Raw genomic sequence first — 21,541 nt, forward strand, 5'->3', positions numbered from 1 at the left:
ATCCTGTTTACCATCTCTATATCTGATAGAGAAGGAGCTTTTTGAAAGTAGTTTGGAATGCTCTGTGAGTGAGGAGAAGGAAGGCAAAGGCTTGTGATGAATGACAGAGTCATGTGGTAACAGGGATGGTGGCACACAGAGAATATATGGACAAAGATAGGGTGTAAATTAGTTTTGACCTGGTTGTGCTGTTACAAGCCTTAGGTTGAATCTAGGAAGGTTAAATATCAGAAATAATGGGATTTCTCACTGGAGGGGAACACAGTGACACGAGCTATAAACCAGCTGGGTTCAGTCCTGAGAGGAGTGGAGTCACCATAGTTTCAGTATGTCATTGCTTCTGGCTGTTGTGCTTTTATTCCTTAGGTTAGCCTGGGAAGTGGGGGATGTGTGCCTGGCCCTTCATACAGGAGTCAAATAAATACACCTGACTATGTCTATCATGTGCTGATGTAGAAAACATCACAAGTATATATAAACTACATAAATAATTAAATTTCCAAAAAAAGTGGTTGGAGGATACTACCAGTGTATTTGGTCACAATCATTCTGTTGGAAAAAAGCCAACCAAACAAAAAATACAATGATGTTTGATACTGTTCTAGAAAAAAAAAGTAGTGTTTTTCCTTTGATTTTTGTTTTCCTTTAAAGGTGGAACAACAGGTTGCTGAAGTATTTCTGTTCTTGTCTTTAGGAATGATGTTATTGAAGATAATGACACTGGTCCAGTGTATTTGGTCACAATCATTCTGTTGGAAAAAAGCCAACCAAACAAAAAATACAATGATGTTTGATACTGTTCTAGAAAAAAAAAGTAGTGTTTTTCCTTTGATTTTTGTTTTCCTTTAAAGGTGGAACAACAGGTTGCTGAAGTATTTCTGTTCTTGTCTTTAGGAATGATGTTATTGAAGATAATGACACTGGTAGCAGTGAAAACACAGGAGACTGCTCTGAAGTATTGGTTTGCACTGATTTAGACAGTGAAGCTATGAAACAGGATACTATAACTGAGGAAGAAGAAAACGTTCAGGTGAGAGGAAGAGTCTCCTGTATATCAAATCATAAGTTGCTGTGACTTTTGTGCTTTAGAGATCCAAGTTTTCCTAAGAGCTCTGATGTAACCTCACATGATGCTGTTGCTCTGTGCAGTCAGTTGTCTTCTCTGCTGTGCCACTTTGTTTGGACACCGACTAATGTGTTTCTTTTGGCCTTTCACAGGTACCAGCCCTTCCTTCTGCTGAGGTGAGTGAGTGCCAGCAGAGCACTGTTTAGAGCAGCATCTGTGTTAGTAAAGGCTTCCCGAGGAGCAGAAAATCTAGAGCTGTGTTACAGCATAGCCCACAGTTAGTCACCTTGTACTGTACCAGGAAAGGATAGAAGCAGCAGTCACCTTGAGGCTCTGCAGCCTTTTGAGTCTACTTGTGCTAGGAAGGTGTGGTTTTGTAATTGGCTAATTACAGCCTTTTCTCTCCACTTTCAGTTTCTCCTGTGGTAGGCAGGGATGTCATGTTCTTTTCAACACCTCTAGCTGAGTTTCTGCTACTTCTTCTTGGGCCTCTTTGCTTAGCTGTTTGACTTGTGCTGTGCTGGTAGCTTGATCCCTCCATACTGATGTGTACACTTAAAATTCTTAAAACTGAGGGAAAGAAAATTAAACTAGTGACCTCCTGAAGAGCTTCAGCACAGCATTGTCATCTTGAAAGCTCTGGATTGAGCATTTGTATTTCAAAGCAGAAAAATCTGTCCAGAAAGCTGTCTGAGCACATATTGGGATGTGTTGCTAACATGCTTGTAAAAATACATTACTTAGTTATATTGTAAAAAGCCCAAACATTTTGCTCAGAAAATACAATGTTAATTGTACTTGAAGTTGCTGTTGAAGCTCATAAAGGAACTGAAATTATAAACAACAAACCACAGGATAATTAGGTGTCATAAACTTCATTTTGTCTTTGCTTTTATATGTTATGCTTGAACTGAATAGTTCCATGTCACTGTGAGAAGCAAGTATTGTATACAGTCTGAATGGAAGCCCAGTGCTGTAGCAGCTGTAAATGCTGAAGTAATTGTTTGCCCTACACAACAAACTTGGCTCAGCTTTGCTGGGAGCTGCAAATTACTAGATCTTCACATATAATCAAGTGTGAAGGTTCATAGTATGTGTGGCCTGGGCTGGTAATGGTGGCCTGAACTGTCCCAGTGTTTTTCATTAATGACCAGACATCAGTCTCATTCAGGGTATCTTTATGCAATCAAGCAATGCTGTAAAATAGGTGCTGACAAAAATGGAATCGAAGACAACAGTAATACACGAGTACTGGAGATTTTTACCACTCTGTATCAAGTAGCACATATGCAGCTGTCAAATTAGCCCTTCTAGTGAAAAAAATCAAATCTGTAGTTCCTTATTTATTTGGTAACATTTTTGTTGTTACAAATCTAAATGATCAATTCTGTGGGTAGGGAGGTTTGTTATACAGGTGTAGAGAACTTGCTGCAATGATTTCCAGCTTCTTGCCTGTGAGTCTGTAAATCTTTCTGAGGGTTTCCTGAAAGATAAGTAGATAAGCAAACCTGTTGTTAGGAGACTTAAATTAACTGGGAGAATTCAATGGGTCTATGAAGTTGAAAAGAAAGGAATGGATGCCTTAGAGTGGAACTGTGAGTTGTCTGGGATCTGTGTTTTGATTAAAACAAAATATTGCTGTAGTGCTTTTCACTGCTGTGAGGTGTCCTTCTCCTGGCCTTTTCCTTGCCTTCAGGGATCCCAAATGATTCTTTTGAATCACCTGTCAAGCCAGATTTTTCAGTTGTCCCACAAACTAGCCTATTGTTTTAGAATCCCATCCTGTAAATTAAATAAATTTTTCAATTGTCCCACAAACTAGCCTATCGTTTTAGAATCCCATCCTGTAAATTAAAATTTCACATGTGTTTGTTGTCCTGGTTCTTTCTGGATGCATTAGTGCCAAATCTGGCTCTAAAAAAAAAAAAGTAGATTGTTATCCTGTAGCACAAAACAGGGTGATGAATATACAGGGAAACATGATGCTTGGCTCATGTATAGTAATGCTTTTGTTGTCATCCCTGATGTCTGTTTTGACTTCTTTTGCTTTTTGATAGACTTTTGTCCATTGATATCAGTGCTGAGGTGACATTCTGGGCTGAAGTTTTGGTTTATTTCAATGTTAGTTTCTACCTTCTGGTTAACACACCATTTCAAATGTTACTGGAGAGCTGTATCTTTTAGGGTGAGGTTAAAGGGAGGGATAGCGATTCTCCTGTGTGGCAGGAGCTTGAGAGGAACACGTAGGGTTGTAGGAAAAGAAAGATGTGCACGTGAGCTCTCCCTTGGGCCTGAAATGGAAACAGAAGCAGCTGCTTCCACAGCTACAAGAAGTGTGACTATACAAGACTTGCACAGCTCATCTCCAGGATGGAAATTATCTGCTGGAGTATGACAAATGCACTGTAATTAAAAATTGTTTCCCCCAATTGGAGGACTTGAGGACTGAAATAATGTAAATAGAACAATGGAGTTTTTTCTGGTGTACATTGCTGTCAGCAGTGTAAAACTGACAACTGTTGGGGTATTTGAACTCTCCTGGTAACTTTGTTTTATATTCAGACACTTTAAAGACAGTTTTGTGAGAACTTCTGGAAGTCTAAAACTAAACAGCATATTTTATATTTCAGATGTCTTCCATTCCCCCAAATAAAACACTTCTTGAAGCAATCAAGGGCTGAGCTTCAGCATAAATACTTAAAGTAGTCAGTTGTCCTGTGCCAGCTTTTAGTGAACAAAATGGTGACATGTCTTCATCGGAGCTCGTTTTGTGAGATGGTGTCACAGAACTGCCAGCGTTTCTTCATCTCCTTCCAATTCTGCTGCTGCTTTATTTAGCAACAGGGATTAGTAGCTCCTTTTGGAAAGTCTGTCAGACATGGTTCATTTCGTATATGCTAAGCACAAGTTAACATCCAACTGAGTTTTTGAGACTCGGATGTACTTACTGCCATGATTTTAGTCACCCCAAACTTCATGCTGTGATTGATATTTTGAGGCAGAACTTTTATTGAAAAAGATGAGAAATGGTTTATCTGAAGGTGAAAAGTCATTGCCTGACTTCTGGTGACTGAAACACCTAGTCTCTGGCCTTAGTCTAGATGGGAAAATGTTACGTGGTTAAAAAGTATGACTTCCACCCCCCCACAACAAGTTCTGCTTTTAGTTCTTGAGGATGTTTTGTGGTCAGAGATGATTATGGAAATGTTTTCAGTTGAAAATGCCATTCTCAAATCTTTCTAAACATACTTTTTGCCAACAGACTGCAGACATATTATTGAAACCATGTGATGAAGATGCAGATGTTGATGGAGAACATAATAGCGAAAGGTTTGTTCTTTTCTTCAATCACTGACAGGGCAAAATGTGTAACTTCAGTTTTGAAATGCAGAATGTATCAAATTGTGATTTGTGGCAACACAGCATAATGTGAGAAGTGAACTAAACATCACCTTGCACATCTTAAAATGGGATAAGGTGGAGTTACCTTCTTATGATGATGGTATAAAAGGCATGGAACTTTGTACTTACATTCTTTTTTAAGCAGCTAATCCTATATGATAGATACCATGGCTTTTTTTGTGAGCAACCTCATGTTCTGGGCAGGAGACACAGAAAATTAAAAAGTTATTCTCATCAAAATATTTAGGCATATTTTATTGCTCTTAATGATTGAAGAATTAATGCTGGAAACAGTGACTAGCCAAAAAGCTTGAAGTGAATTTGCAGTTTGAGTTCAGCATTGATTGAAATTTCACTTTGAGCTGAATTGAGTTTGAAAATATTTACTCCCAGTTTGAGAGTAAAGGTCTGTGCTGTTTTTAGTTCCAGCTTGGTTCAAGTCCAGTAGTTGTTTACATGCTTCAGCTGGAAATTCTGTGTGAAGATCACAGACAGGGGCAAAAAAAAAAAAAAAAAAAAGCAATATGGCTTTTGTTGCCCAGAATTTTAATTACTGCTTTAAGGAAATACATTGCCTTTCTGCCAGAATTGAACTATGGTTTGTAAGAATGAAATGTGAAGGGAGTGCATGGTATTTACTTGTAAATGGTATAAACCTGTGTTTAAAATGATAACTTGGTCTGTCTTTTCTTTTAGGGAAAATAGTATATTGCTTGGTGGCAATGATAGAATATCTTCAGAGATGTCTCTGGTAAGATGATGATTTCAGTTATGTACAGATCATTACATACATTCAGTTTATATGAAATACAGAGATGAAGGAAAACAATACATTTGGCTTTTACCATTTAATGTTGTTGTCCTGCTGCAAGGTTTGCAAAGCCTCTGTGAGACACCTCATCCTCCTGCTGCACAGAAACCTTGGGCAGCAGAGCAAACTTGTACTTACCCATGTCCTGTAAGGAGTGTTTTGCACCCCAGATAATTGACTGTTGCAGGGGAGGTGTTTATAATTCCTTGAGTTTGGAAAGAAGAATCCCTCCCCCCCCCCCCCCAAAAAAAAAAAAAAATGTTGGAACTGATTAGGTTCTTGATTTCCAGTTGCTAAGTAATAATAAAATTGCTCTGTTATTTCCCTTCAGGATTCAAGTAGCAAGACTTGTGATCTTAATGCAAACACTGATTCAGAGGTGTTGGGGGATGGCAGCATTAACGTTTCTGAGGAAGCTCCTGGTGTGCAAGTAGCACGTCTAGATCTGAAGAATGTATCTGATGGTGACAAATGGGAAGGTAATTTTCACCCTTTAACTCACAATATAGTTGGGTAGGAATAATAAACAGAACATTTTACAAAGTAGAAGCAGCAGACAGCTTGCACTTTTGTTTTTGTTTGAGCTGAATGATATGTTCCTGTACATGTGATAAGATCAGCCAAGTCATGACATAGGTCCCATCTTGTTTCAGAACTATTTCCAACTTAATTCAAGACCTTAAAAATTTGTAAAGAAAACATTGTCAAAGGAACAACTGAAAAAAGCAAAAAAACCTCAAACAAACAAACAAAAAACCTCAGCCCAAGTTTCATTCCAGATGGTTTTGTTGGGATTTTTTTGGTATTTGAAGTGCCTAAAGGTTCCATGACTCCAAATCTCTCATCCAAGTCCTTAAAAACACTTTTTCTAGATATATTATATAATTAATATTCACACTGTGTCTGGTCTTTTTTTTAATTTCATTTTTTTAATGTAAACTGCTGAATTCCTTTATTAGCTGAATTTGGCTGAAAATCACTGACCTGCCAGGCACAACAACTTATATGTTGATTATACAGAGAAATCTGTTGTTTTGTTTTCTTCTAAACATCAGGAATGTCAGATGTTGGTTTCCATGTCATTGGACAGCTTGAAGCAGCTCTAAATTTTCAAATAAAGCCTAAAGTTACAGATGGATATTATTTCTGTGCTCCTTTCCCCTCCATTTTTTGGACTTTAGTAAAAGCAAAACATTTGAAAGAGTTTTCTCTCAGACAGAATTCTTTGTTTGTGACCTTATTCTTCATGGCCTTCCAGGCTTAGCAATCCCCTGAGCTTGTGACTTCACTGAATTTTGGTTCTTAAATGCCTGGTAATACCTGTTTAGATTGTACTTGAAACAACCATAACCCCTTAGTAACCAGAGCCGAACACTCTTGTCAATATCTTCCTTTCAAAGTACTTTTCTTTTTGCTTATTTCTTATATCCCATTTCCTCTGTCTGGGGTTGATACTCTGAATCATCACACCTTAAAAGCTGCTAACGTGGGTGGTGCAGTGGCCACAGCCACTTGTTCCTGGTTGTAAAAACTTGCAAATACAACTTTGGTGGATCCAGTACAGCTGTCCAAGGTTGTAACTTCCAACAGGCTGTTCCAGTCACAGCTGTTCTTGAGAAGCCTTCAAGTGTCCCAGTCAAATGTTAGTCAGACAGTGGTAACACAGAATGCACTGAAGTTCTGGTTGCAGTGTTTGAAATACTAAAATTAGTGAAGCAAACCTGGAATGTGCATACAGTGACAGTACAGCACAGAGTTGAAGCTCAGGTGGTGATACCTTATTGTTAATTTGTCTGTATTATCCAAACGAATTGCCTTCATAAATCCATACTTCCCTTTGAACCCTTTTACAAAAGATGAGGTTTGCAACTCATGATTGGCTTCATTAGATCTGTGTATTTGCAGGTTGGTGATCTCGTGCCGCAGAGAAGCTGATTTGCAGCATCCAAAGACACTGAGTTGCCCAAGTCAATAGCTCTCTAAAGTTAAAAAGAATCTTGCTTATGTTCTCAGTGTTTTATTTGCATTAGTTGCTTACTTGCACATTGCATTTTGTTGCATCCTCTGTTTGTGTTAATCTGATTTAATACCTCAGGAGGTTTGTGGCTTCCATTTTCATGATTTCCTTAAATCTACTCATAAAAAGCTGCTTTGGTTTTACTTCCCCAAGTAGCTTTATGATCCTTACTTTGAAAAGCAAATAGCATATCTGTTTGTAAATTGATATGATAAAATTCTTGGTATTAAATCATGATCTTTTGCAAGAGGTGTTATTTCATTGTGAAGTATTGTAGTTTTGGCTGTTCCTCAGTCCTGTTTAGGATGGTTATTAGGATCTGAGCTGTGCAAGGCACTGCAGGTCCTTGTGGCAATTCCATTGAAGCAGTGACAGTGTAAAGAAATCTGTACTGGTCCAAATTTTCTTACAAGATTTGGGTTATTAAAGCCAGTGTAACAAAACTCAAGGCCTATAAGCAGCAGAGTGAACATGAACAGTGACAGTGAACATGAAATGTTTGCTGGCTTAAGGCAAAAATGCAGAATGGTTAATGAATATTTCTGAGTATTTTCTCTGCATTTGCCCTGCTGTTTGGAAATCACCACCATCTTTTACTATTTAGCAAAAATGTACTAGGAAGTTTTCTTTTGTTCACGTGAGGATGCATGAGACTCTTATTAAACTACAATAAGCCTTTACTATTCCTATATCAGTTCTTTGTAAAACCTTTTCAGTAAAAAGTTCAGACTGGCTAAGGGACTGAGCATCCTTACCTACCATGGGAATTGCTTGGAAGCTGAGAGTGCTCAGGGCCTGGCCTAAAAGATGGGGAGGTTTTTTCCCTGGTACTGTATCTTCCTGCTTTACATGTTATGTATAGTTTGTTCTGACTGTGCTGTGTGTTCACTTTAGTATTTTTGCCATTCTTTTTCATTTTATTAGCGCCATGCCCTATCACTTTCCCCCTCATTGATTTCAAAACAATGCATCTGCAGAGAGAAGGGGAGGGTAAGTATGGTTCGCCATACGTTCAGTTATCTGCCTTTTGATAGTTTATGGTTTGCTTTCTAACTAACCCTTCACCTGCTGTCCCTTATATCTTGGGAATATTCTGATCTGCAGTTTGTTTGTTGGTTTTTTTTTTTTTTTGAGTCTAAAAGGTCCCCTCCTTGTATCTTGTGCTGTGCTAACAGGCAAGATTACAGCTGAAAAACAAAACAAAAAAATCCCAATCGTACTTAGCAAATACACAATGGAAAGCAGGTACAAGGGTTATTTTTTTGAAAGATTACTGTGTGGGTTTGATTGTTGTTCTGCACACTTAGAACCCAGTTTTCAAATTTCTGATTTGAACTGGAAAATATAGGCAACTCTTTGGAAGGAAAAGGGGGGTGGGATTTGAAATTAAAGTGCTTGGAAGGCCATGTTAGCTTTTTGTTAGACAGCAAGAAAACCATGTCAAAGAATTTTAAGGGATGTTAGCAATGAACTTTTCAGAGGGATTTGAAAGAATTAATTGTTTTGGAATCTCCTGCCTTAAAAAAAAAAAATCACCTTCCACAAATTAAGAAATCTCTTTTTCTCAGTGGTGTCAAGTTAGTTTTAATCTTAAAAACCCAACAACACTCCTTTGCCAAGACTTAAGCAAATGGGTATTGTACCTAAGGAGGTACTGTCAGGCTTCCCTTCTCCAAAATCAAGAGGACAATCTATCAAAGTACATGTGTAAGGTATGAAAACTAATTTCCACAGCAAAATATTGCAATGGACAATAATTTTGTTCTCCTAGTTTTGGATTTCTTGTAAATAAATAAGGCTCTTCTACGCTTTTGAACTGCTCAGAAATGCATACTCCCAAGATACACTTTGAAAAAGGGATCCTAGTGTGCATACTTCATTTCAGTACCTTTTTCTTTCAGTTATATGACAGAATTTGTAGCTTTCTGATGTATTTCAATGTTTTTATTCACTTTGTGTATGACACCACATCCTCTATAGCATACAAGACTAAGCATTGGGTACACATTTTTGTTTCCTTTTGGCTCTTGTTTATAATTCTGTTAACAGAAAAGTACCATTTTGTGTCCTTTTTTTATCTTCTAGATCCATTTCCTGCTTTCAAATCGTGGCAGGAGGACAGTGAGTCTGGAGAAGCTCAGCTTTCCCCCCAGGCTGGAAGGATGACTAACCATCCGTTAGAAGAGGACAGTCATCCCATTTTGTCACATCGGAGCTTGGATTTTGGGCAAAGCCATCGTTTCTTACACAATCCAGAAACGTTAGATTCTTCATCCAAAGCACTTTCTTTTGTTAGGTGTGTGTTTTAATGCAGTCTGCTGGGTTTGGGGGCTGGAGATGTTCCTGCCAGTATGAAAAACAGCTGTCTAAAAGCCTCCTGGTATGAATTATCTGCAAAGCAAGGTCAAATGTGGCATTCTGTGGCCAATTGACTGTTCTGCCTGCCCAGGAACTGCCATAGTGCGTCAGACTAGAGGTTCATCTGGGGTGGTATCGTGTCTCTCAAAGTGGCCACTGACAGATGTTGAGGGAGAGAGTATAAAAACAGGGCAAGCTTGCCAGGTTTTCCCTGGCATTTAATCAGAGCTTTGGATGACCTGCTGTAGTGGCACTTCCTGGGCTGAAGGTAGTATTTATATCCTTTGTTTACCAGCTTTGCTGGAGTCTGCTCTATGATTTTATGTAACTTTGGCGTTTTTTGGGGTTTTTTTTAACCTGGTTGATGAAAGCAGAGTTGTCACTAAACAGGCTGTGAGTTATTTGTGTGACTCTGGGGAGTGTGACCCTCCCAAACTGTAAATAACCCGTGACCTGTACTGTCTGTGACTGTTACTGTGAAAGGGAACGGGAGTCACCTTGTGTAATAAGTATCCTAGGAAATTCCCATGGTCAGTCTTGAAATTAAAAGGCTTTGTAAAAGCAGCAAATTTCAAGGTGCTGTCCAAGTGCAAAAGATGATACAAACCCAAATCACATACTCTAGGAATTTTTTTAGGAAGTAAAATATAAGAAGTTTATTGGTAAAGCCAACAGATGATATGGATATTTTTTATATAAGTTTCTAATAACTTGCCTGAGACAGTTAAGTGAAGCTGTCTGATTACCAAGGATTGTTCAGTGGTAGCTTCTAGTCTAGGCTTTATTTTGTACCCAGTAATCAAAACACTGAGTATCTAGTAACTTAGGTAAGTAGCATAGCACCAGGAAGGTGCTAATTAATGGTACAGTAGTTTTACACTTGGATTTTAAATGCTGTTTTTCTGTTATCACTATCACTGAAATCAGAGGGGAGAAAATACCACATCTTGAAGGCAGCAGCAGCTCAAAGCATTTTGAGTAAATAGCTCTGAAAATATGAAAAGAATGGATTATGAACTGGTAAAATGCTGAAATTAGTCATCTGTAACTTAAATATACAAGCTGTTTGCACTTGTTTAATTGTTTCATTGACATTTAGAAAATGTTTTTCATGCAGAACACGAAGAGCATCCTTTAGCTCAAAAGATGACAAAAGGGAAGACAAGACACCTTATCAGCTTGTCAAGAAATTACAGAAAAAAATAAAGCAATTTGAGGAACAGTTTGAAAAAGAGAAAAACAGTAAGGTAGGTCACCACTTCTGTTCTCACTCAGGATAAAGGGCTGCATGGTAAAGTGCAGTGACTCTTGTAGTCCATCAGACTGTGGGTTTACCAAGGAGAAGGATTTTGTTACACACTGCCCTCTGCAAAAGTGAACTGAGCAAGAGCAATACTAGAAAATGTCTCATAATGCCAGAGCCAGAGATGGGCAGGGAGTGATGGTGATGCTGTGAGACTGAGGGAATATCAGCTGAGATGTGTGAGAGGCAGAAGCATCTTACCACTCTCTAGACCAAGTTCTGATAGTGTTTCAGTTTTATTTTCACCAGTGTTGTCTGTTACCTTGGCACTGAGATCTGGTCTGATCCTGACTGAGGTCCATGTAACTATCCACATTTCCTGTCACAAAGATCACCAAACCTTGAAAGAAGTATTTATAAACAAGATGTAGTGTGCTTGTTTTAAAATGCAGTTTGTTTTGTTTTTCAGCCCTCCTATAGTGATATTGCAGCCAATCCGAAAGTTCTGAAATGGATGACTGAACTTACCAAATTGAGAAAGCAAATTAAAGGTAAGAGATGTTACAGTTTCTGGTTTTCTGCAAACACAAATTATCGACATGACTGAAATGGCTAAGTCATTCAGTAAAATTCCACAGAACACTAACAATGTTTCATTCCTACAGACTGAACTATTCAAAAATCCAATTATTCTTGTGGCTTCAGTTCATTAGGAGAGAAACCTTGCTATGCAAATTGCTGTGTACCTCTATTTGCAGTTAAACGAACTGAGAGCGTTATTTCTTTTAAACCTTTTGGATTGAGCGATTTTTCTTATTTCAGATGCAAAGCAGAGGAGCTCAGATGGAGAATTCATACCTCAAACACGTCCACGAAGTAACACTCTTCCAAAAAGCTTTGGTTCCTCTCTTGACCAAGAGGATGAAGAAAACGAAGATGAGATGAGGGTTGTGCAGGAGAAGAAGCCCAGCAAGGAGGCTACACTGGAACTCATTCTGAAAAGATTAAAGGAAAAACGAGTTGAGAGATGTTTGCCAGAAGATATAAAGGTAAGCTCAAGGTTGTGGATAGGCTGTTTGTAAGAGAAAAAGAGAGGGAAGTAGAGCACTGTCAGACATTTCAGATACCACTTTATCAAGAAAATGATGCCTCAGTCTATCAGCCTTTTGCCAGGCTATCCTATTTCAGGCTCTGTGGGGAAATTATCAAGATGAACCACACTTTCCTTGCTTGCTCTCTTAAAAAAAATTTACAGGTATGTGCTGACAATGTTGAACAGCTTCAAATGGATATTATGATACTAACTCAGCTAAGTTTGACTAAGGCATCTGTATAGCTGGTAATGTATTAAAAGCTGTTCAAGTGACCTGTGTTTGATTCAGTGTTAATTATTCTTGGTAGAAAATGACAAAGGACCATTTGGTAGAAGAGAAAACATCTCTGCAGAAAAGCCTCCTGTATTATGAAAGCCAACATGGACGGCCGGTAATGCTTGGTTTTACTTCAGACTCTGTGGGGGTGTGTGCACACAACAGCAACTGCTGTGCAGTAGTGAGACCAGAATTTAATGCTGGTGGGGGGGGTTCTTCTCTTCTCCAAAACACAAAGGTATCTATTGGCCTCCATGTTGCCATCGGAGGAACTTACTGCATTGACTTCTAAAATAAAAGTATGTATAAATAGGCCCTTTTTCCACAAATCAGTAAGTTATTGGAGTTTGCAAAGTGATTGGTATCATTTGGTGCCTTATGTGTCTGTGAGGCGAAGAGACATCTCAGAAATAAATGAGATTATTGAGTTTCCTCAAAATGGCTGGAAATCCTATTCTGGATTCCACAAAAAACAGAAATGAAAAAGCAAGTTCCCACCCCTCTCTCTACAGTTTCATCTCTTTCTTTTTCCCCTTGTCATTTCTGTAGAACCATCATCATTGCCAGGCACACATCTTCTCCCCCAGTTCTTGGTCTTTTGCCTCTTTTCCATGGGTATTTAAGGACAGAGGGTTTGCTTCTACTGAAGTTGCCCTAACTTTTAGGAAGTCTTTACAGCTTTTTCCTGAAAAATAGAAGGCATAAAAGTGAGAAAAGAGAGGAGGAGAAAGCATCCACTTACTGTGTACTTTGATCTGCATAAACCCCATTTCATACACAGTTTAGACTAGTTTTATGTTCCTAATTGGAATGTATGTGGCCTGGCAGGAGAAGCACACTGCTTTGTGTTTGCTTGTCTGTTATTGAGTGACTGGTATAATTAATTCTGTGGTTTCTCTGCCTTCAGGTTACTAGAGAAGAAAGACATATTGTGAAGCCACTTTATGACAGATACAGACTTGTAAAACAAATGTTAACTAGAGCAAGCATTACTCCTATTCTTGTGAGTAAAACAAATGCTATTTTTCTTTATTTTCCCCACTTTTGAATTGCTAGGCTGCCTTTAGAAGAGCTAGTAATACGTTCCACAGAATATCTTCCTTGTGGAAGGTACAAGATGATGCTGTCATTGCACTTGAGGCATTTGATCTACTGCTGAGCACAGAGCATTTCCAAGCTGCCTGTGACCTTGGTGGCTCTTGGGAAATAAATGGTTCTCAGTGGAAGTAAGTGAGCTGTGCTAACTTGCTGTGGCTGAGACATTCCCAAGTCACTGTGCTAGGTATGGATTCACGGGACATACTGTACTGTTAGTCCTTCCCAGAATAGTAATACCAGTTGCAGTGCAGGTTACTGTCAGCAGAGGCACGAGTGACAGGATTGGCCATCAGAACCATTTCATCCCCTCATGCTTGCCCAGAGCCTGCAGCATCTGTACAACATCCATGCTTTTTGTGTTTTCACTTCATTCCCTTCAGAATTGCATTCTGTTCTTTTCTTTCCTCTCTCTGTGGTCTGGTAAGAGACGAGGAAGAAAAGTTTTCATACTGTGTAAGGAGATTGATGTAACCTTGTTTGTAGTACCTGTAAAGCAGCTGGGGAGTGGCTTTGTTCTGCATGAGCTATAATTCAGACCCTGCACACTGACCCAGACTGGCAACAAAACCTGTTGTGGAAGGAAGGGACTGCATAGCTGATGTGAGATAATCTCTGTGCATGCAGACAGTTCTGTCTGAGGTGTACCTAGCTGGGCAGTGACTGACTTAGCAGGAACTTAATCTGGTGTTTACATTGTACCTGACAGTTTGTAGCAATCCCCTTTAAGATGAAGTGTCTTGAGATCAAGGGACCAGGTCAAGATCCTTTCCTTCTTGCCCATATATATTTTGGTAACTACTTTGAAAGAAAAATGTGATTTGCATCACAGTCATATTTCAGTTCTCAAGGGCTTTTCTATCCATATCTCTTTTTGAACTCCATTAACACAGGTTGCTCTTAAACACCACAGCATTTCCCCATGACTGGTGAGTCAGGTTTTTGGTGGTGCCCTTGACTGGTTGAGCTTTATCCCATCTCTCACCTCAGAAATCTGACTCTTCAGCTGAGTTGCATTTTATATTCTGGGTAGCCTTATGACTATATCATACTAAGGTGGTTGTTTTGAAATAAAGGGATGGGTGATAGACCATCAAAAGGATTTTAAATTCAGAAGAGATCGGTGACATGATTCCTAATCTGTGCTCTAGGCAACATCTGTAAGGTATTTTTCACAGGCCTTTGCTTTTGAAACCTATAGGAGACATGGGGAGATCTCTCATTACCAAGGGCTGTTCTGTGGTAGCTTCTGGGCAGGCTGGATCCAGTGCCAGGGATTTCAAGAGTGGTTTTGTTGGTTTATATGACACTTGATTCCATGAGATATCTCTTGGGGTGTCATGGTGCACTAATCACATGCACTGAAGCCTGTATGGAAACGTCCAAAAAAGCAGGAAACTATTAACCTTTCATGAGCTGAAGTTTTTTGGCAGGTCATTGTCTACGTGGCTTTTGTGTTCCACCTGTCTCCTGTTCAGATTCCATCTGTTGGAACTGCTTCTGCTGTCTGGGGATAATGGCTGAGCAGGTCATTATGTTGTGTGTGCCACAGGCAGCTAACAGTGACTCCTGTACAGCACAATGGTTTAGGCTGGAGTTCAAAGGGTTTTGACTCTGAGGTGACAGTGGATAGCTTTGACATCTCTGTTCTGACTGCAGGGCTTCAGAATGATCTAGGAAAAGAACCTGGCAGTATTATTCCCAGTGGATGCCTGGCAGGAGATAAAAACCAGCTCTGGCCTGTGTAACTCTGGTTTGATCTGGAAGGAACAAGAGTAAATATGAAGGTCAGAGCTATCATTGCACTTTGAGTTTCCTACAAAACACAGAGAGAGAGCAAGTGCTATTTTAAGTCTGAAGAAGAGGATTTTTACATCATTTATAAGCTACAACATTTACTTCTATATCAAGGATACCTTGGGCATCTTCTCAGGTTATATGGTTATTTCATTTGTGCTCTGTATGTTTGCAGCCATTTATTCATCTGAGAGGAAATTAGGTGACTTGGACATAATTCTGACCTCAAACAGCAGTTGATGTCTAATGGCACATAATGAAATAAACCTCTATTTTTTTGCAGGGATCACCATCTACCAAGAGGCGAGGGCAGATGTTACAGCCCATTATCGAAGGTGAAACTGCCCATTTTTTTGAAGAAATTAAGGTATGTACAGTGCATTTTTTTCAAAATACTTTGCATCACTTGTAATAAGGAACTGAAATATTTCATACCTGTTTTGAATTTCTGCTTTGACTTTCAGGAAGAAGAGGAGGAAAGTGATGGTTTGTCTACAGACCTGAATGATATCTTAAAAACTGCTGCCCAAACACAGCCTGTTCTAAGCCCAGTCGAAAACTCTGAGTCTGATGTTGAAGATGGCCAAGAGAAGCTGACCCGGGACCTGAGGCTGTCCAGCACTCGAGCTGCTTCCATGTAAGGGAACTCAGGAGTGGATCATTTCACTGCAGTGGTTGAATTGCTGTACTTTGAGTCATGATACCAAATCTCTGACGTCGGGTGGAAGGGAGTGACACGTTCAGCACTTCCCAAGAAATGTTTGGATTGAATGGGTGTCTTTGCACTGACATGTCTGACTAAGATCTTTTTGTGTTCAGTGAATTGTTTAGTATCTTCTAAACCTTCTTCAGCCTTACTTTGAGCTGTGTAGACAGCAGAAAATTTGTATCCTTTTATTAACTGCTGGTTAATTGCAGTTTGTTCTTAATATTCCACCATCAGACAGACAGCGTGTTCCTTGTGAGCCAGACAAATATATTATTAGTGCAGCTAGCTCAATTAATTTTGAGGACTCTAAATTCTATTGTATGGCCAACAATATTTTTCTTTTCCTTGCCATTTTTAGGCCTGAGTTACTGGAGCAGCTGTGGAAAGCCAGAGCTGAGAAAAAGAAGCTACGTAAGACGTTGCGAGAATTCGAAGAGGAGTTTTACCAGCAGAATGGCAGGTTTGTTTAGCACACAGCCAGGTGCTGGGCAGCAGCCTCTTGTGTAGCCAAGGATGGTTTTTAACTTTCTCTGTGAATGTTGCCAAAAGGAATCTGATCTGTTTTGATCTCTGCTATGAATAATCTCCTGAAGGAGATAACCTCATGTATTTTTAACAGTGGAGGAAAGCTGCTCCTGATTTTGTTTCCTCTCTTACAGTCTGGAAAGCATGGTTAATTAAAATGGAAAATGCAGATTTTCCCATGTAAAAAAAAAACCTTAAAAATACAAATTCCAGTAATGTGGCTTCATCATTCACTTACTGAACTTGGGACATAACTCCTCTTGACTTCAGTGGCAAATAATGAGGTTTAATAAGATTAACTAATTATAGTCCAGTCTTAAACAAGAACAATTCTCTGCTGTCAGTTTCTGGGTCAGTCTACATACAGTAAAAATGTAGATTGGCTTAAATTTATTTGTATTTTTCTGTAATGTGTACACAGGATCTGAAATGAAAGTCTTCACATCCTGTCAATAAAATTCCCCAGAAGAACTAAAGAGAACAGTTAGTACCCAGTGCTGCAGCAGTTGTGCTGAACATACACAGTTCAGGTTTTTAGGTGATGGCAGTTTTAATTACGGTGAACTGAAATAAAATGCCAAGCTTATTATTGGTGAACAAGCTGCCAAAAAGGTTTTTATTGCCCTAAGCTCACTGCATGTAGCTGCTTTTGTGTGTGGTTTGCTGCAGGATAGAGGATTTCCCTGAAATGTTGGTGTGCTGTTTTTTACAGGAACGTGCAGAAAGAAGATCGGGTCCCAATGCTTGATGAGTACAGGGAGTACAAGAAAATCAAAGCCAAACTGAGGCTGTTAGAAGTCCTTATCAGCAAACAAGATTCTTCGAAATCAATTTAAATTTTCCTCCTCCTCCAACCTGTTGAATAACGTGGTGTTTCCATATACTCCCCCTGTACTTGTTGGGTGCTTGTGTTCATGTGTCATGCACTGTTGAAAGAATCCAGTTTGTGCACTTTATTGGGGTGCCACTAGGACATGGTTGAAGGGTAAGTTGGTCCTGTCTAGAGAGCAAGTAAAGGTTTCTAAATTTGAGACTGCTCTATCCAACTTTAGCAAACACAGTTTCCATCAAAGTTTTGTATTCCAGATGCATCTTGTTCCAAAACAACCATAGCCTTTTTTTTTTCTTTAGTATTCAAGAACTTTGAGACTTTTGTTATTACCAACTTTTTTGCATTATTGAAGAAATTATTAATACTGTAATGCTACACTGAACTACTCCTCTTGCCTATTTTTTTATTATGGGGGGAAAAAAATCAGCAAATTAAAGGTACAGCTGTTATTCCTGGAACACTTAAACAGACTGAAATTCCTTTCAAAGGACTGCTGTGGAACAACTTTAATTTTTGGTATTCCAAATTGCACCTACACACAGTAATAATTAACGTCTGTGGATTTTGCTCATTAGTGGTCACGTTTCCTCCTTGGTAAAGATGACAGTGGACAAACCAGAAAGTGACCTTTGCTTAGTGGCTTTTATAACTTGGAAAACTGAAAAGTTCAATCACATGCTGCCTACAGGACTTATGTTACTGTCGTTCATTTGCTCATTCTATGGGTTGTTGTTTATCAGCTAGTGGTGACGTAGTGTTTTGGCTGAATTGGATACTGCATCTCCTCTCTCAGAAGATTTGAGGAACAGAACGAACACTCTGGTGTGTGGGAAATCTGATGGCACTCAGCCTGGTGTAGCTCCAGCAGAAAGGAGCTGGCTTAGGACAGTTAAAATCCCACTGTACCTGAAATAAGTCACGGTGTCAAGGGCTAAACTCAGTGTAGTTAACGTGCACCGCAGGGTGAAGCGTCGGTTTGGAGTGAAAGATTTTACTGCTGTTTATCACCATTTTGTTTTACAGTTGGAGAATAAAAATAAGTTATCTAACCCTTACGATGTAAGCAAAACAGTTTATGGGCCTTGCACGATTTAGCTTCAGAGTTGAAACTAAATAATAGTTTTTGAGTATCACATCTGCTGTGCTGAATGATGATTTAGCTTTGCTCCGCAGCTGGTCGCTCTGGCAGAATCAAAATGCTCATTTGAACTGATGCTTTCTCAGTTTGGGGTTTTTTTTTTTTCCTTCAGTGTATCAGTTTGATCGTGGCCACGTTTTGCATGCACCTACTCTCACTGCATGTTTTTTAGGACTGGCTAATGTCAACATAGCTATGATTCACTCTGCTTTATGAAAGACCAAAAATGAACTTTCTCACGACGTAAAAGAAATGGCTCACCTGTAACCTCAGAGACTTGCTGTTCTGTCATGAAGCATATGAAATAGGTTGCAAGTAGGATTTTTAGTGCTCAGATTTCATCTGTGTACTGTAGAATACTTCTTGTTTTGTTTTACTCTGCTTGTAGGCATGTAATTTTGGAGTTCAGAAAAAAAAAGCACTAAAACTATTGAGCACTGGTGGTATGCCTTCTTTTTTTTGTTTTGTTGTTTTTTAACTGCAAAAGTGATCTGGGACCTTAGAGAACTATGAGGTTAAACTAGTCTTGAGACCATTTACCAATTTTATCCAGTTCCATTGTGCAATGTACACTTCAGTTCCTTTTCTATCAGTCTGCAGACACGGGTGTATCCAAACATTGAAACTAATGTGTACTGTATAGTGTTGTACATGAATGTTTGTGTTTTATATACCACATGCAAAATGTCAATATGCACTATTTAAATGTTTTAAATAATATATTCCTCCTTTATAATGCTTAAATCTATATGATTCCAATATTTTTATAAGTGAGTGAGTGATCAGACTGGTTCCAATTCAGAATTAACAGCTGCTTTGTGTTTGTTATGCAGTGTTTGGCTGTTTATTCAGTATAGTAGATAAGCATGGCAACAGTTATGCTGAGTGTGTTTTGTGCCATCCTTGTTGAGCAATAAATAAATGGTAGAACTAGGCATTTTGTGATATAACAGTTTTACTTTGGTAAAAGCAAAACCTATATATCTATATGGATATATAGATATGGAATATATATAACTAAACCAGATATAATTGCATTGCTATGTCTGGTGCTCATTGTATAGACTTTTATAATAAAAGTACCTTAACCTTTATTGTCATATATCTTTGTTTCTTATCGTGCTTTCTCCTCCACTGTCATCCCATAAAAACAAGGGCCAAGTCCTTTGCTGTCCCTGGTTGCAGTTCCAGGGTGTTGGTGAGGCAGGTGGGAATTCCACAGCTATCCATGCTGGTGTGGTTGGGACAGCCCTGGGTGAAGCTACAGCACTTGGAGCCTGATTTTACCTGTGCAGAGTGTTCCTCTCAGCAGAGACAGCAGGAAAGGGATCACATCAGCTCCTGGACTGACAGCTTGGCTCATGTGGGCTTCAGTTCTGCTGAGGGTGACACAGGAGCAAACTGGACTCTTCCTCCTTCCTGCCCCAACAGTAGTAGTTTGGGAGTAGAAGGGGCAGAGAGCTGATTCAGCCATCACTGGGCTGATTAATTCACTGCCAGGGAATGCACCTTCAGCTGAACATATTTGATCCCTCAAATATGTTCAGTTGTCTATACTGATCCCTCAGCCTTGAAATGAGAGTCACAGCAGTTCCTGGTGTACACTGCTATTGCACACCCTGAGGATGCTTTTCCTCCAAACCAAACAGTTTATTTCATAGTATATTGTGAGTTCATATGAAAAGCAATCAAGGTCTTTTGAACTGATTCTTGTGTGCTGTGAAAATTCACCTTTCTTCAGCCTCAGGCCTGGCAGGGGACAAAAAACTCCTGATGGTGAAGACTCTGCTTGTGGATGTGTGGCAGAGCAGGTAAATGGGAACAAAAAAACAAGCAGGGAGCTGAGGGAGAGGAGAAGGAAAGCAGCCTTGAGCACATTCTTGGGGTTGGGACAGAATAACCTTCCCTCAGGTCATGTGGCCTTTCTTTGAAAATGGGGGGACTGAAGGGGGAAACAAATCCTTATCACATTGTCTTGAAAAGTGAACCAGGTTGCTACAGATCTGTTCTATAATCCCTATTTTCCCTTAATTCCATTATCTATTCAATGGAGCTTGCTGTGATCAAGATGCTAATGAGAAGACAAAAATCCCTCAGTGATTTAGTGGGAACTGCTTCAAATCCATGTGTGTTGAGAAGAGGAAAATAACCACGTTGAACACTCTTGGTCAAAATGGAGGCAAAATATGTTTCTGAGGGGGAAAAAGCTCAGGGATACTGGGACAAATCTTTTTTACTGAAGGGCAGTTCTGAGACAATGCAAGTTTGTAGTATTCCATGCTTTACCTCATTTTCAAATGGCCTGAGCCATGGTGAGAGTGCAGGGCTTGGAGCCTGTGGGGAGGGTTTGCTGTGCCCAGAGGAGTGGGGTGAGGTTGAGGAGTACTCGAAAGCTCTTCCAGGATGTTCTGGGTGAGTGTCTAAAGGTTACAAGGAGTGTCCTAGAAGGGGCTGCCAGGAAGGGGAAAGGTTGGAGATGCCAAGGATGCCATACAGCAGCTTTCCAGCCTGTCAGGCTACTGAGTAATCAACATCATCAGTGACCTATTTTCTGGAACTAAGTGTCCTGGGATGCTCCATGGCAACGAGGTCCCTTCGGAAGTGAAGGGAAGAGATGTTGTATTTTAAACCAGTCCCTTTGGAAGAGAGCAAATGGCTTGGCCTGGCCAGGAGGAGGCTGAACTGGTGAACCCTGATAGGCAAACCAGTGTGTGGCTGCACTGGAGATCTCTTGCTGCATCCCTTGGAGTACCTGTCTGCTCCCTTCTCCACAGCTCTGCTCCTCCAGACTCTGTGTGAGAGTGCTCTGCAGGCCACAGGCGTTAAAATCCAAATCTTCCAGGATTTATCTGAGATTCAGGATGCTTTGGGGGTTGTGTGTCACGCATGAGCTGAGATGTGCAGCAGCAGAGCTCCCCTGGCACTGGCCTCAAGTTTTCTCATGGCATGTCCAGAGGGTGTCTGGACGTGTTTTGCTCCCTCCTGCAGCTGAGTCCTAGCAATGAACGAATATTGATGTGTTCAGTTGTGTCTCTGGGGCAACATCTGGGAATGACAGAGATGCTCTGGGAGCTCTCCCTGGTGGAGCGAAGCGCCCTCTGCTGCCTCCAGCTGGGACTGCCTGAGCCAGGGAAAGGCATTTGGGGTTTTCCTGAAAGCATCACTCACTCACTCACTC

General features: G+C 39.9%; 1 protein-coding gene across 2 annotated transcripts in view; it reads left to right on the forward strand.

The window, feature by feature from the left end:
• FAM13B (family with sequence similarity 13, member B) overlaps positions 1-17,618 on the forward strand; it is a 34,866-nt gene extending 17,248 nt beyond the window's left edge. For both annotated transcript variants that reach the window (XM_009071156.1, XM_009071155.1), the window contains exons 9-23: positions 895-1,030; positions 1,219-1,242; positions 4,329-4,396; positions 5,165-5,219; positions 5,611-5,758; positions 9,382-9,592; positions 10,772-10,901; positions 11,367-11,448; positions 11,720-11,946; positions 12,299-12,382; positions 13,175-13,270; positions 15,443-15,526; positions 15,624-15,796; positions 16,227-16,328; positions 17,106-17,618. In XM_009071156.1, coding sequence (XP_009069404.1) covers positions 895-1,030; positions 1,219-1,242; positions 4,329-4,396; positions 5,165-5,219; positions 5,611-5,758; positions 9,382-9,592; positions 10,772-10,901; positions 11,367-11,448; positions 11,720-11,946; positions 12,299-12,382; positions 13,175-13,270; positions 15,443-15,526; positions 15,624-15,796; positions 16,227-16,328; positions 17,106-17,229 — 1,744 coding nt within the window. In that variant the 3' untranslated portion in view covers positions 17,230-17,618. The remainder of the gene's footprint in view (positions 1-894; positions 1,031-1,218; positions 1,243-4,328; positions 4,397-5,164; positions 5,220-5,610; positions 5,759-9,381; positions 9,593-10,771; positions 10,902-11,366; positions 11,449-11,719; positions 11,947-12,298; positions 12,383-13,174; positions 13,271-15,442; positions 15,527-15,623; positions 15,797-16,226; positions 16,329-17,105) is intronic.
• The last annotated feature ends 3,923 nt before the right edge of the window (positions 17,619-21,541 follow it).

The sequence above is a fragment of the Acanthisitta chloris genome, unplaced genomic scaffold (genome assembly GCF_000695815.1).
Source record: "Acanthisitta chloris isolate BGI_N310 unplaced genomic scaffold, ASM69581v1 scaffold41573, whole genome shotgun sequence".
Taxonomy (NCBI): domain Eukaryota; kingdom Metazoa; phylum Chordata; class Aves; order Passeriformes; family Acanthisittidae; genus Acanthisitta; species Acanthisitta chloris.